At 44.4% G+C, this 16,651-nt stretch overlaps 1 protein-coding gene across 2 annotated transcripts in view; it reads right to left on the reverse strand.

Moving 5' to 3' along the window:
* Positions 1–8,055: 8,055 nt before the first annotated feature.
* Positions 8,056–16,651, reverse strand: part of sr (stripe) — a 28,325-nt gene continuing 19,729 nt past the window's right edge. For both annotated transcript variants that reach the window (XM_066742492.1, XM_066742494.1), the window contains exons 2-3: positions 13,133–13,837; positions 8,056–11,581 (exon numbers count right to left, since the gene is read on the reverse strand). In XM_066742492.1, the coding sequence (XP_066598589.1) occupies positions 10,311–11,581; positions 13,133–13,837 (1,976 nt within the window). In that variant the 3' untranslated portion in view covers positions 8,056–10,310. The remainder of the gene's footprint in view (positions 11,582–13,132; positions 13,838–16,651) is intronic.

Consider the following 16,651-nt stretch of genomic DNA (forward strand, 5'->3'; position numbering starts at 1 on the left):
TAAAAGCTTAAATAAAAAAAATCTAATACACCAGGTATTTATATTTACTTTTAATTAAATAGAAAATTACAATATCATGTTTGCCTAAACTTATCAATTCCTCACTTAATTTATTGCTATAATATAAGAAAAAGAATCCTCATTTTTGGCATTGCTGGACTCTAAATTGATTTCGATTTCACATATATTGTTTTTATACTTGTTTTATTTATTTATATGTAATAACTGTTAATCATCAATACTAATATTTTTAATATAAGTGATATAGTTTATTAAATACATCGTATGTAAACTTAAGCGGAATGATAAATATTACACAGTAAAAGTTTAAACATGAATCTATGAATGGGCTTATAAAGGGTATCTCAAAGATCGTGTCAAGCTAAAACCCCTATATAGAAGTCCGATTCTTAAAAATATCTCTCTTATACAATTTTGTAATATCGTCAATATTTACCGAGTTACATAACAATATGTATTTAGGCTAGGAGACAGCATAAATGATTATACAGCTCAGTAAATTTGAATAATATTATTAAGATCCTTAAAAGTTTTGCTGCTTTGTACGATACTAACGATATAAATCTAATCACTCGTTTTCGTCTTGTTAATTTTCTATAAATTAGATAAAATTCCGCCTCAAAGATTATTATATAATTTATTAAAAAAGATCAATATTAACAATGTGTCGGATATTTTGTTATGCAAATGGTGATAGGTAATAAAACATTCTATTTAAATTCTTTCATATTATTGATATTTATCGAATCACGTAACAATATGTTTAGGCTACATACATGATTATAGAACTCGATAAAAATCAATAATATAAACAGAATTCATTCGAATTTTTATTGTTTATTACTGCACGTAAAAAATTATTCTATATTATTTTTAATATTGCTCATACTTAACAAACTATATATAATAATTTTTATAGACTATCGATCTAACGATTTGACACCTATACAAACGGATTTTTATGAAACTTGAACAATATCAGTAATATGAAAAAATGTTATTAGATTTTTTTATCATTATTACTATTATATCTACAAAACTCTTTCCAAAATCTTTTCAATACTATTAATATTTACCGAGCTGCATAAAAATGTGTATGTACAGACGCGTAACCTAAATATATTTTTAATTAACTCTATAAATGTTAACAATGATAAAAAATTGTATAAGTTTTTTTCTCAAAACCAGCCCTTCTTTATCTGTATGGGATTTCCCGTTTGACCACGACTCTTGAGATATATACACATTGTATTCAGTCAAATACTTTGCATGCTATAATAATCCATACGTTTGTATAATTTAATAATTATTATATATAATACGAAGCATAGCATAAATGTAAGTACATTAATAATATGTTACGTAGCACAATATAATATATACAGAATGAGGTCCATTAAAACGCCTTTAAGCATAGAAACATAGATGTACAAAGTTTAATCTAGCTAATTATAAGAGATTTAAATGTTTTGCGTATATTCTTTTATATAAAATTAACATCTCTTATAAATGATTTGGTACATTCTAACTCTGGAGCATCATAAGCGCCTTATCTCATTATATATGCTTTGTACGAAAAATGTATTTGCAAATAAAGTTTTCAATTATGATATACAATTAAAATTATGTTTCTTGAAGGCTGCAATAATGGCAAAACTCAAAGTTATATAAATTTGAGTTAACCCTTTATAACAACTTTATTTTATATTTTCTATCATCAAAATAACATTGGATCCAAGACAACTTTTCTAATTTTCGTTTATCGATGATCCTACAACTCTTTAGTAATTAGGCACAGGTGATTGAAAAAAAACATAATTTTTTTATTAATCAGGCCTAGTTTACATACCATCGTGTCTTATAAGACTGGTACAAACGCTCTCACAATAAACAGTGAAATACTAATTGTTTGCATAATATAACTCAGTGGATGTAAACTTAACAATTTTTTATTTTGTCAATATCTCAAAATGCTAGAAAAATTTTTGTGTACCGTTATTGCAGCCGGTGAACGATATGTATGTATTTCTACAATTTACTTTTATTTATCAAAGCGAGAGGGTTGTAAAGTTATAAAGATGAAATTTGGAAATATTTGTAAAACGAAATGCAAATAAACAAAAATCGAATGAGAAAATGTTCCCATTCACTTATATATTATAAGTATATATATATATATAGATATTATAAAATAAAACGCACACATCGGAAAAATTGTCTTACAAAATAGACGAGCTTGAGTGATTAATCTCTGATCGACTAAAGTCTCGAAATAGCTTGTTTAGCTTCGAAGCTTTCGCTTCGTTAGGAAAATTAAGAAAAAGATGCGTATAGTTGAACGAAAGGGGATTAGTCGAAAAGAATTGAAGCTAGATGTGCGTAGACAGAGAGCAATGTCGTCAGCGATTGAGCGAAACTAATGGACAAGGCTAAACGTAGTATAGAAAGTAAAAAAGTGAGAGCTATATTATCGTATGTATAGAGGAAGTATTTTTGCGTTGTTAAGGATCCTTTGCCACGAGGCTAAGTACTACGTATAAGTTAGCGATGTTAGCAATACTGACGTACATACGGAAAGATCGAGCACAATGCGCCTGGCGTCATTGCTGGAGGTGGATAGTCCCGATAGGTGCAGGTGTTTGCACCGTATTCCATGACCACAGCCCCGCACACCCTACAACCACAGGCGCACAGCCCCACGGTCAAACTCACCCCCTTCTCCCTCTTTCTCTCTTCTACCATTCTAGGGGTTGATAGGACGAGAGAGAGAGAGAGAGAGACGACCAGTGCCGCGTGCGCGATGTTGCCCGGGCGGTCAAGGGCAGTGGCGTCGAGTGACGTCACGCGACGCTGCAGTGACGCAACTAGTCGTCAGGGGCAACCTGTTTAGCGATGGTTACTTGGCAACTCCGATTCACCACCCTTCGCCACCCCTCGTCCCACCAAACTACCCCCTTCCTCCCCTAATGCCGGTTCTGCTCTAACCTCTGCACGTGCCACTCCTCAATGAACTCACTCCCGTTCCCTCTCACCCTCTCTTTCTCACGCAAACCCCTTCTTCTTCACCCTCTGTCGACGCACTTCGCCATACACAGACCTCAGCGAGGACTCGAACGAGTTCAGCCTCGTCTTTTCTAATCCCCCCCCCCCCCCCCTCCCTACCCTCCTTTATTTCTTCAACCCTAATTTTATCAATTAATTATTAACTATACGTACATTTATATATATATATATATATATAGACGATAAGAAATAATTGCAATTTTAAACGTATATACTCATCAGGGACTCCCAGTTTATTGAGCCAGACAGAACTTTCATCCCTTCTACTCTTTTCACCTTTATTTCTTTTAATTCTACAAATCCATGTTTCACCTCTCCTTCACTAATGTTACACGTTACAATTTTTTCTCGCATAATTCTACTCTTTTTTTGTAAAACGTACTTCGCTCTAATTAGAACGAGTCTTTCATTGAGTTTCATTTATGTCTGTCGTATCAAAGGAAGCCTCAAGATTTCACTTTCCACATATGCACTTAGACGTAAGTGTATTGAAATAACGTTTGGCAGTGAAAGTTTTACTAGATTCGCATTCTTTTTTGCTCTACTCAAATGGTATTGCATGTCCAATCAGGCATTCTAAGTGTTAATTATCGGCTCGATTCAATAACGCGAGGCAAATTCACGGAAGGAATCTGATCTCTATAGTCGATCGATTTTATTTATCATATATGTTGCATCGAGAATTATGAAAGGAAAGTAGCTATATGCAGGAATTCATAGGAGCGTCACCGAGTTCCTTATATGCAGCCTCATCAATAAAGCAACGGGCATCTTGAAAATATCGTCGGGAAGGCTGGAAGGTCGCACTGGCAACGAAAATTGGCAATATCGATTGCAGCTTACCCGAGCCGGCTGGCTGCTAACGATCAGCTGATCGTATTTCAGGACGTCAGCATTTAATAATTTCTGAAGCGTCGTCCCTCGCGCGCGAAACACGAGAGTATTTCGGGGCGAAAGGGTGAGAGAGAGAGAGAGAGAGTGAGAGTGGAAGATAAAAACTAGTAGGGGGTGACCGAGCCTGCGTCACTAAGCCCGTCGCGAAAATTCTTATCAGAGATTCATGAGCACCGGGACTCCGTGCACAGCACACTTTTATCGTCCAAATATATACAGTATATTATACAGGGTGTAGCAATATTCGCTCGTTTTGCACGCGAGAGCGGATCAGAAAGAGAAGGCAAATAATTATACAGGAAAGATATTAATTATACCAAAAACACAATATCGAGATATCTTTTCTATTTAACGCATTAGCTAAATTATATTTATCAACAATTATCAATAGGTTATCAATGTCAGCTCGGTAATACATGTATACACACGCATACACAGCGCACAAGAGCTCGTTATACATACGACGTGGTGCGGCTGGTGCGCATCGATCGCCTTTGGATAATGTATAACTAGTAAGGGTCAAAGGTAAACGAAAGGACAGCCAAGTTGGCGAGCTTCCGCCATGCCCGCACACCGCTGAGCCAAAGTCACCATACGCGTCCAGTACTATGTATCAATTTTAATACTTGGTATTGAAAACTCTCTTACTTTCCAGTCAGCTTTTCACCGCTTCGAGTTTACGATGGACATCACTGATACATATTTTTATTTGATGCGCGTGCATGCATTCTCATCCGCGTTAGGGTAGGAGTATACCTGTACAGGTAGAGAGCGTAAGTGTGTGGGTGTTTGAATGATTATGTAGATGAGTTTAGATGTGTTTGTGAAGTACAGTCGTGGCACAAGCAAAGCAGCAACAGGTTTAATCGCGTCGGGGTGTGGCTCGCTGGCTGGATGTCTGGCTTGCTTGCTTGCTCGCTGCTCTGCTATGCTATGCTCTGCTCTCTGTGCTCGTTTCGACTCAACTCGGACCAACTTCAGCTCGACTCGATTGACTCGGCTCGATCGTTCCTCGCTGCTTATTGATACTCCTGCTGAAATCGATGTAGCGTCATCATCTATCGTCGCCTATGGACAATAACTGTAAAATCTCACCTCCAGCTCCAATTTTTTAATACTCGCTGCAACGATGCTCGATCAGCTTTTCAAAAATTTCCCTTCCGTTTCGCTCGCCAATTAACTATTCGTCAATTAATTTGATTTGCTCGCGCAAAAAGTTATTCGATGCATTTCACTCGGCACTGAAAATAAAATGTTAATCATTATAGAAATATAATATTTATTGCCAAAGGATTCCAAAGTTCTTTTAACCGAGTGTAATGTCCCTAGCAGATGGCAACGATCGGTTACCATCGGCTATTGTATACGTACAATCGTTTGGTGGATCGCTATCGATTCAGCATCGCTGCTGGATTCAAATTTCAACGACACCTACGGGTAGAGTACTTGGCACATTTAGCGCACGCCTCGCTAAATAATAAGATAAAGGAAGAAAATGCAGAAGATGAAGAAAAGAAGAAGAAAGATGCAAAGAGGGTGTTAAATCGGAGGTGGAGCCTGCGCAGGAGCCAGATTTTTGCCGATTTTTCAGTCACGTGCAAATGCGCGAGATGCCTGTTCACGCGAGCCTTTCTTATAGGTGTCGTTTTGTCCTCGGCTTTGTTCAGCGGGGGTGGAGGAGAGAAAAGTATAGGCGCAGTGTCTTTGGAGAAGGGGTCGCCCGAGGGAAGCCCGAAGAAGACTCGAAGAAAACAAGATGAAGAGTATGGAGATGGAAAGAGTGTGGGGCCGTTGTAGATGTGTATAGGTGTGTGACAGAGATGGAGAAAGGACGTGGAGCGAGCCAGAGCCGAGAGAAACGAATGAAAATCGGAGGGAGAGAACGAGTGATCGTGTGCGGAGAGAAGGACACGATGGGGGGAGAGGAGTGAGCTGGAAGGAGTGACAATGATAAAGTTTCTACCGAGACGTAGGGAGCGAGTGAGAATGAATGAGAAGTGGATGGAAAGAGTGACGCGCAGGGTGGATAGAGCACATTGAAGGAGGATGGAGAACTTTGGTATAGGGAGGGAAAAAATGGAGAGAGGGTTTTGAAGGGAGGGAGGGGGGGGGGGGTAGTAGAAACGCGAATGAGCAAATGAGAGAGAGAGAGAGAGAATCGGATGGAGAGCGCAGTAGTGGTATTAGTGTTGTTGCGGAGAGGAGGAAGAAGAAGGAGGAGGAGGAGGAGAAAGGAGAAGGAGGAGGCCTCATCTCAGTCTTGGTCCTATTTATAGATGTGCTCTCACAGGCTCGCTCCTGCCCACTTCTTGCACTGTCTCTCTTATAGGTATATATACCTTCGTAGCATTGCACGCTCACTGTATGTACAGGAGGCACACGGGCCGAGCGAGACGGCCGAAGCTGCTCGGCCAACTAAAGAACTGATGACGTGGGTCCAAAACTCTCTCTCTCTCTCTCTCTCCTTCCCTCCCTCTCCCTTTCTTCCCCCTATCCTTTTCCATACATGTAACTCAGGGTGAAGACGCTCTCCATAAATTTGATCCTTAATTTGCGAGCTTGAAAAAAGCGATCTCGCGAACTGACCGCTAGCTTCAAATATTCCTCTACGCATACATACATCTGCATCGGCAAGGAGGTGTAACGGCCTCCCGACAGCGTTCCTTCCTTCGTTTCTCTTCATTTCAGCTTCGAGCTGGCCTTTTATGGCCGATGTCGAGATTACGATGGAAATGTCCCGTAGACACACCACTGTCACAGCCGAGACAAGTATTTGGAGTATACGTTGAATTATAGCTCCGAAACAAATTGCCTTCTTAACAACTCTTATCATTTAGCTTAACACAACGCACACGAGTGATATTCGTACGCGCACACTCCTATGTACTATAGCTATGTGGACACGAAGCTATAGTGTTCTTACCAATTGAGAAAGCTTGATATATAAAGGACGAAGGTATAGGTGGAGGAGGAGGGGGGAGGGAAGGTTCGTATCATTTTTTCTCCCTTGTCAAAAGATAATAGCGACAAGTTATTCGCTTGTCTAGGAGATAATAATCGTGGATTGGGCGTTCCTCGTGCTCAGGAAGAGGACACGGGCTGCATTTTGCTCGTGCATTGCGGCGTGAAGTTGGCGCGAAGTAGAGGGGGAGGGGGAAGGTGGCAAGTGAGAATAATGGTCCGTTCGTTGAGCTTACTTATCAAAAAGAAGGAAGGCACCATATATAGAGGTACATCTGCAGGGATCGACTGGAATTAAATTCGATTCAATTGGCGCCCCAGCGTTAAAAGAATCTTCCATCGTGGAGGGTGCGAGAAGGATGGAAGGATAAGAATGACGCATTTTGTAGCTTAAAAATAATCATAAACGCTCCGCTATGATCGCACGCGTACGAAAAAAGGAATGAAGGGGGAACGAAGAAAGTTATTTTTTTGTTTTCTAAAGAAAAAGGTAAAATAACGAGAACGATCAATTGAGCAAGGAGAGGATAATAAAATGGTTCTCCGGTTATCCCGGGTTTAATGAAATAGCGATATAACGCTTGAAGAGAGAACGTCCAACTACGCGACGGTATCGCGTTTAGGCGCCAAACGCGTGTTTACGGTGAAAGGTAACGTGTAAAATGCGGGGACTCGCCTTATGAATGCCCGCTGCTCGTTGATTACGGCCAATTGCATTTACCGCTTATGCCTCGAATTCGCGTTTGCATATACGTGGCGGGCTTTTCAAAAATCTAGCCTTATTGCGAAACGACTATATTAAGCTTCGCGTATCTCAGCTTCTCCCCCGTTTGTCACTTTAATCTCTCTATATCAACATAAAAACAGCTGCTCCGTGTAACCATTTCGATAACTCCTAACGGTACACCGTTGCTCCATCAAAATCGTTCCTATATCGATACACCATTTATTTACAAAGACAGACGAATATATTTTTTTCTTTCTTTACACCCGGCAAATTTTTTACCGAACGATCGAGAATCGTCGAAGAGGTTTTGGTATACACACACATATATGTATATATAGGTATATAGGATGGAAAAACTGGTGAAAGAAATAACGAGAGTTTGGTTCATTGTTAACTTTGTATTTTTGTTAATAATCGTCGTAGGCACACCGTCGGCAATGTCGGCGACGACGACAACACGAATATACAGGTAGTCGGAAGATTTTTTACGTGCGTTGCACTTGGAGCACCATATTATAATATATATATATAATAATTACATACATTTTATCTAGCAGTAGAATAATGTCATTTGTAAAAAAGTATATTTTAAGGATGTACGCGCTTAAACACTTTTCCCCTAAATTTATCGTCAGCTTTCTGCAGTTTCTCTTTTGCTTCAAATAGCTCGAATTGTATAGGCGCAAGCGCGTGCATCGTTTCATTTAAATTTATGTGTTTGAAACATCAAATTTTCCTGTTCGCTTTTCACAAAAAGCAATGCACGTTGTTTTAATAGAATATAATAACAATAAAAATAATTCTTTAATTTTAACAATATATTTATATATTTATAATATATATCCGTCGTGTTAATAAATAGAGCAACATATACATAATATTAATAATCGCTAAAAATCATATATATATATACACTTACGTTAGATAACTGTACGAATTTTTAGGAATGGAAGGGGAAGAGGAGAGAGAGGAAAGAGGAGAGAGAGGAAAGAGGAGAGAGGAGGGGAGGGGATCGACAGATTTTACAGTGTCCTGCAGTCAGTTACACATACTCTATGCATACATATAACACGTTATATACATATGTACAAAAAAAGTTCCATTTAACAACGATGATCGAATACGATTAATTGCCATTTCTCGTGGGGTTTTCTGGCGGTGAGTATATGTTCGCGCGGTGATAGAGCAAAGAAATGTACAGATGGAGAAGTGGAAGGAGCTCTTGAGGGAGGGCGAGAGAAAGAAAGAGAGACATTGGATTATTGCGGGGACATCGGGCAGGAAAAGATCCGAGCTTTAGCGTGGTCGGGGCACGAAAAAGGTACGAACAAGAGAATAGAGATAAAGGGGAAAGAGGAAAAAGGCGCGAGGTTCGCGATCAAGGGTGCGTTTGTGAACGGTAAAAAGCGATTGCACAGTCACGCGATTGAAAGACTCGAGGTTCAAGGACGCAAAAAAGTACCAAGTTATCCGGGCACGCAGTCAACGGTCACACGCCTCTCGGACATTTTACGATTTCCAGATTGCGATCTTAGCTAACATCAAGATAGTAGCAGGAGATCGGAAAATTATACTATTTTATAGCATTTTCGTGTAGAATCTCGCGTTGATACTTGGCACGAAACGAGAATATCGAACGACACTCGAGAGAATAATTTTTGCAAGATCGAGGATGATACGGGTATCGCTTCGTTATGCATTACATACATGTGTCTCGACTGTGCTGCAATTTTCGCGATGAACGGATTTTCGAAAGCTCGTCGAGTGCTCGCCGCAATATCACTGGCGGGAGCTCGAATCGATACTGCGAGATGCGATAATTATTTGGCGGTGCGCTTGGTTTTTTCGACGCCACGCCAATGCCAATCACCGTACATCGTCTCTATCTGTATTTTTTATCTGGCCGGAAGCTCTCGAGTCCTGGTATCGATACGAGGAGCCCGCTTCGCACTGGTCGTGCGTTGGGTGGCACCTGCACGTTGCGCCTTCTACCATCTATATATATATATATATATATATATGTACATACATATACATACTTTTGCCAATTTTTCGCGCCTACGTCTCGTTTCTATCTGGATGCAAACAAGAGCATAAAACCGTCATGGGAATGGGACTGGCCAACATACGCATCTTTTCGTTTTTCTTCTCTTCGCTCGACTCCTCGCTCCACCATGCATTCCCTTCCCTTACGGTGGCCCTGCTCACTCGCCCCTTCGCTAGTCGCTCTCAACTGGACTCCCCCCCCCCCCCCAAGAATTATTCCTCGAAAACCAATAGATATTCGTCCAAGCCAAAGCGTAGCCTCGAAATAGACAATTTTTACTTGTCCGAATAATATGTTTATCGCGATCCTATTATATATATATATATATAGTACATGTTATCGAGGAGGAAGAGAGAAATTTAAGTACCTAGCGATATCTACGATAAGAATTTAGCCTAGGAATTTGCAGGTGCCACTGCGGCTACAATAAGTAAGCACAGTGTGGTGGTGAAGATGGCGGCTTGTCGATCAGCCGACGATGATCGATGACGAATCAGTCGCTGACGGTGGTGCGTTCCGTCTAAAAGGTCTCCGTCGAAAAGTCTCCGTCGGCGTCTATTCCCAGCCATTTCGAGGGGCTGCGCGAATTTTCGAAGCCTACTGGTTGCACGACGGCGAGGAATGCGTCTGCTGATGGTTCCTGGGATTGGAGTGCGTCGCTTCGCGCTTCAGCCTCTGCTTCAAGTGCACCTTCGCGTGTCGTTTCTTCTCGTCGCTCCTGGCGAACCTCCTGCCGCACTGGTCGCAGCAGAATGGTTTCTCGCCGGTGTGGGTGCGCACGTGAGTCGTCAGATGGTCGCTCCTGGAGAACGATCGCATGCAGATTCGACACTGGAAGGGCTTTTGCCCGGTGTGAATTCTAATGTGCCGCGTGAGCTCGTCGGAGCGGGAGAACCTACGGTCGCAGCCATCGACGGGACAGGCGTAGGGTCGCTCGTGAACCGGCGTTTTCGATGGTCTGTTTGGATACTTTCTGGGTTTCACTGGAACCAGTTTCAGCGGTAGAGCGCTCTGTTGATAAACTTGCGAGAGGATCTCGTGACCTTTCGACGTGCTTGGGTTGTACTCTGCTAGCTGAACACCGGAAGCTTCGCTGGATTGTTGTTGTTGTTGTTGTTGCTGTTGCTGCTGCTGCTGCTGTTGAGGCGTGAGCTGTTGTTGCTGCTGCTGAACATTCGCATAGCCGGTGGTAGTCGGTGGTTCCTGTTTGAGCGTGGGTTCCTGATGATGGTGATGAGGATGGTGATGGGATAGGAGATTGGGATCGTAGGCTTCCTCGTGCGCCGTTAGCCAGCCACTGGGGGTGGAGGTTGGTGTGTCGTGGTAGCCCGGGGGTGGGGGAGGTTTGGATTCGACCTGGAGTAGCTCGACCGTCTCGGTCCCGTAGGGGCCGGTGTGGATGGTAGGGTGGAGGAATGGCTGTCCCGCCAAGGCCAGCGTTGGCGAGGGTAAGGGACCCCAAAGCTCTTGATTGGACTGCTGCTGTTGCTGCTGTTGCTGCTGCTGTGGCGTCTGCAAATTATTCAGCGTCGACGATTGCGTGCACGTGGTGGTGAAGACTCCCCTGTAGGTTAGGGTGGGTACGTTGCAGATGTTGACACTCGTGGCGGGCACCGAGGATACAGAAGACGTGGAATGAGGCGAGGAATAAAGTATGACGCCACCTTGGAGAACGTTGCATCGATCTGCTTCGTCCTGATGATGGCGCGGTGGACTCGAGGACGAAGCTGCCGTTGCTGCCGCATCCTGGCCATCCTGCTGCTGTTGCTGATGATGATGATGGTGATGCCTGTGATCCCGGTTCACCGCAGCTTCATCCTCCTCTGCAGTGGCCTCTTCTAACGAAAGATCTTCGCCTGCTAGGCTGCCTGGACAATCGAAAGGGTTATCGGTCAGTCTGGTTAATCACATTTCTATATACAGGCGGCGCATGCGCGTCTGCTTTTATTTTATTTATTGTCGAAACTCTACGCAGCCTTTAAGACCCATTTAAATAGCTGGAACGACGTACTAGCAGGAAGAGGCTAGCGATAGGGGTAGCTTTATCTGAGATTCGCAACGGTCCAATACTATCTTTCGTCTACGTCCTGTTTATCATTACTTCCTCCCTACCAACCGCCAGAGAGAGAGAAAACTTTACCTCTCGACTAACGTAACAATAACATACCGCCGTTCTCATTTGGTATTACTCGATCGAGCGAAGCAAAATTTCACTTTTCCTGCCAAGCGAAACATCTGTAATCCCATGCATGGTGGTCGTCTGGCGGTTCCGTCATGGGGAAGGATTGGAAGAGCTCCGGATCGAAGAGGGGATATTGAAAAAAGTACGCGTGTCAGTGTGGGTTGGTATACGGAATGAAAGTTCAAAAGCAAAGTTTTCCCGGAAATGATATTCCATGAATTTGGAACTGTTGTACTGTGAATCCGATTGCCAGAACTAGTAGCAGTAAGAGGAGGGATGGAGCGAGGAGTGGAATCTACAGTAAAGGGAAGTGATAAAAGGAGAAAGGGGAAAGAGAGAAGAGAGAAATAGAGAGTGATGGTGTATGAAACGTCGAGGCTTGGCTGTTGGGGTAGGAGTAACGGAGGGGATGACGGGGTAGTAGATACGTAGGTGGAGGTTAACTGAAAACATGAATGAACCGGCTGGCGTAGCTTGCATGGCAAAGTCGTTGGATGGAAAGGGAGGGAAGGAGGGAAGGGGTTGGAGAGTGAGGAGAAGGTGGTAGTGGTGGTGGTAGTGGCTCTACGGTAGATGAGTAGGAGGAGAAGGGTTTCTGAATGTCGGGGTCGCCAAGTATTGATCCGCGAGAGACTCGTGGGTTTAATGCTAGCTGTTTTCGTCAAATCTAGATACACACACACACACACACACACACATATACAGTCTCGAGAGACGACCTCGTGCTTTTGCGCGCTTCTGTCCAGAGCGAATCTCACCCTGGAAGAACTCTGAACCTTGACGCGAGTCACGGTCGCGTCGAGTACAAGGGTACCAGAAGCGAACGGAGGCTTGGAAACTTATTCGGAAAGGGAAAGTTGCTCTTGAATTACCATGGCCGGGGGTGAAACACAATATACATCTTTCACGATATTTATTCAATACGATCTCGAGACCTTCCGAAATTCAACGATCGCTGATCGATCCAATTTTTAAGCCCCAAATATACAGTTACACCCTCTCTATAAATACGTTCGAGCGTGGTCGTATTAAAGCTGGATATTCCAGTTGGCGCGCAACCTGACGCGTTCATCAGGCGTATTCCTCGTGAGCTTTCGACAATCGTATTTCTTTGTTCCACTATCGTTATGCGTAGTAAATACTCCTAGATATTTTTTTGTAATTGTCAACGTCCGATCGAGTGTGTACACGACAGAGAGGAGAGGCTAAATAACCTTGAATTGTGTGTGGTATGTACCTGAGATAGGCGGAGGTTCGACTAGTGCGGATGGGCCAAAGAAGGACGGTAAATCGCTGCTGGTTGTGACCGGTGTATTCAAGTCTCCAGGCTTGTCCTTCTCGCTATCCTGCATGCTGTCCCTGCAGTTCCTGCTGCACTCCTTATCAGCCTCGCCGGTTTGTCCGTGGTCGTGGACCTTGCAATCCACCGAGTCCCCAGGAATGGGCGAGTCATTGTGTCGATGCTGCTCGTCCAACCTGTGGTGATTGTGATGTTGATGATGCTGGTGATGTCGGTTCTCGTGGTAATCCGACGAGTCGGTTCCAGCTGCGTTCTGAGAGTGCAGTTGTACGCAGGACGAGAGAGTCAGGATCGGGACTGTTTTGCTGCACGCCGTGGAGGAGGAAATGCAGGAGGAAGCCACGCTGCTCGCCGGGGTCGACGTACCAATGCTGTTTCCTGTCCCGGTCCCGCCACTGCTACTCGTCGAAGAAATCGAATTGGCGTTGTACGGGAGGTAGGCGTCGAAGCTAAGTTGTACAGCCTGAAGGTTGAAGGTCGCATGGTGGTGATGATGGCCTAGTGGCGGAGAGGATAGTAGAAACGGGCTGGTTGCAGCGTGAGGCTGCGACCCAACCACCTCCATGCCGTCCATCGTCATCCTCTGGAGTGGATCGCCTCCTTGGGCGACGGTCTCCTCAGATCCGCACTGCGTGTCCTCGCCTGCAGTTGTATCGTTCAACGCAATTATTATCGGCAAAATGCTGCTCTTCTTCCGTCTTTGGGGATAATCGCTCTCTACTTCTCTATACCTCTCTCTCTGTCCCACTCTCTCTTTCTCCCTTTTTTTAAAACTTTACAAAACTTTGAAACAACCCCTCTTACATACGTTTCATATATATATATATATATTTATTATAGGCTACTATATCTCTTTTGTCCACCCATGTATGGATTCACTCTTCAAGAACACGAATATACACTTGGCCTGCGGCACACGAAAGCACTGACACCAAAAGAGAATCTTATACCGCGTGTATATAAGGTCCCATATCGAAAACTTGAGAATCCAGAATAAGCAGAGAATCCCGAACGCGTGCCTTTGCTATGCAGACATCATATAATGTGGTATCGCTGGGAAGGATTGGTGTATGTGTGAGACGAATAACGAGCACGCGCACGCGGTCTTTTTTCGTCGCGTTGTCCTCTCTTAGTGGACGATGGCGTGTCTGGTCCACCTCCCTCGCACTTTTCTCTCTCCCCCCTCTCTCTCTCTCTCTCTCTCTCTCTTTCTCTCTCTCTCTCTTTATCGGTCTCCTCGTAGGTGATTATGCGTGTCTGCGCACCGTATATGTGTGCATGTGAGCCAAGTATCGGCGTTGCTCGCTCGATTGGAGCAGAGCGGAGCAGAACAGAGCAGAGCAGAGTGGAGAACAGGATGCAAAGAGGACGCGCGATGCGTGGGGGTCGCGCACTAACTGAGCCGAGCGACGGCGCGCCCCGTAGTTTTATGAATGGACCGTCGAGACTGTCCCATATTTGGAAGCGCCGCGCGGCCGCCAGCCAATCCCCGCTCTTTGCTCACCATACAAGCTTGTACGAAGTGTGTACACGAGATGAGAGCGGCCACCATCCCCTCCATCGAGCATCAGCAACAGCCGCTGCTACCACCACCACTACTGGTACCACTACCACTGCACCAGTACTACCTCCACCACCACCACCACCACCACCACCACTACCACTGCCTCCGCCACCGTCGTCGCAGCCGCCGCCGCCGCCGCCGCCGCCGCCGCCGCCGCCGCTGTCGTCTGCGTCGCGTCGCCCGGATCGCTTCTACCCCCACCACACGGTTCACCAGTGACGTAGGATTTTGTGACGTAGCCAGGGCGCGCGACTAAAATCCCCACCCAACCCACTATCCCCTATATCTCTACTGGAAACACGCACACGCCGATATACCTACGTAAATATGTTATTGTCAGATTTTGTGGTGGTGATAAAGCTGCAGTGTATGCGTGTTTGTGTTTGTAAGAGAGAGAGAGAGAGAGAGAGAGAGAGGATTTTCTGCGTGATTGTCGAATCTCAATTTTTACCTGATAAAACATTCGCACTGTATGAGATAAGAATTCAAACCATGTACCCTCAAATTTGTTCCTCATGCCAATATCGTTTTTCCTTCAGTCGCTATTCTCCCACTGGTATAACTATATATACAAGTTGATGTTGAAACTGACATTGGCGATTACCGACATTAATTGAGTTACAGCTGGATTTTCTCAACCGAAGTATCGATCGTTCCTATTTGGCAGTCTAGACTCGTGAATGAATAGTGGTGGGAAATGACGAGGAAAAAGTAGGATTTATATAATCGTATAACGCTTCTTCCAGTCACAACATTCCACCTACGAGAGAGGTGCACGAACTCCTTCCTAATAAAATTCCGCCGATCCCATCTTGTCAGGGCGTTGCACGTGACACAGTGCTCTCTATAATCGATCGGACCAAACGTACCGTGACTGTCAATAATTAATCTTCCTCTTCCAAAGGTCCTTTGTATATGCGCGCGAACAATGAAAAAACAATTGACTGTACAATTATCAACGTGAATTTCAGACGTATCAGTCTTTATTTACGAACGTACTTGGGACTGGAAGGAGCGAGACACGCGTGCAGGTTAAAGTTGAAAGAAGATGCAAGCGCGATAGAAGCTTGAAAAGCTTTCGTGCAAGGCGTATAAAAGGCTGACTGATAATGAAAGAGCAGGAGATATGCAAATGCGAGTGCGCTCGCGCGCCTTGGATCAAGAGATATTTCGGTTTAAGAACGCAAGAAGAGTCGCGTGTGCGCGCGTGCGGTAGCTTTGGCGCGGCAGGCATAAGAAGCGAGAAAGAGGCACGCACACGCGGTGATTCTCTCTTCTTCCCCTTTTCTTATCGTCTCCTCCTCTCCCCCCCCCCTCTTCCTCGTCCCACTCTTCCCCGCGTTTCTCTTTTCTCCTCTTGGTTTCGCTCGCTCAGGGTGCCAAAGGAAAGGAGCGCGCGTGCCGTGTAAGTGAGAACTCGAACGCAGGAACCTAATATAATAGGTGCGTGTACGTGGGCACGTGTGCGTGTGCGTGTACGCGAGAGCGCACTCTTCCACCACAGGCCAGGCCACCACTATGAAAGGTAGAGGCACACGCACGGCGCGATGTCGACGTCGAGTCGAGTCGAGTGAAGTCGAGTCCCCCGAGCAACCGAGCCAAGCGAGCCGAGCTAGCCGAGTCACGTATGGCCGTGCGCACGCGTCAGGCCCTTTTTCGTCCGGAACCACCTGATGGACCTGTTAGACTAAACACGTGCTCGCCTCGCCACTCTCCTTTTCAATTCAAACGTCTGCAACGCTCCCTCAACTTTAATGCACCTTGAACCCCTACCATTTTCTTTGAACACGTCGCTAAACAAGTCCTCGTGTATCAACTCGCTTTAATTCCTTCAAATTCCCCTTTCCAACGCTTCGATACCAATTCGAGCTGGCGATAAAATTAATTTTCCT

The sequence above is a fragment of the Prorops nasuta genome, unplaced genomic scaffold, assembly GCF_024137725.1.
Source record: "Prorops nasuta isolate Cenicafe-Biocafe unplaced genomic scaffold, Cenicafe_Pnas_1.2 PNAS00030, whole genome shotgun sequence".
In the NCBI taxonomy this organism is placed as follows: Eukaryota; Metazoa; Arthropoda; class Insecta; order Hymenoptera; family Bethylidae; genus Prorops; species Prorops nasuta.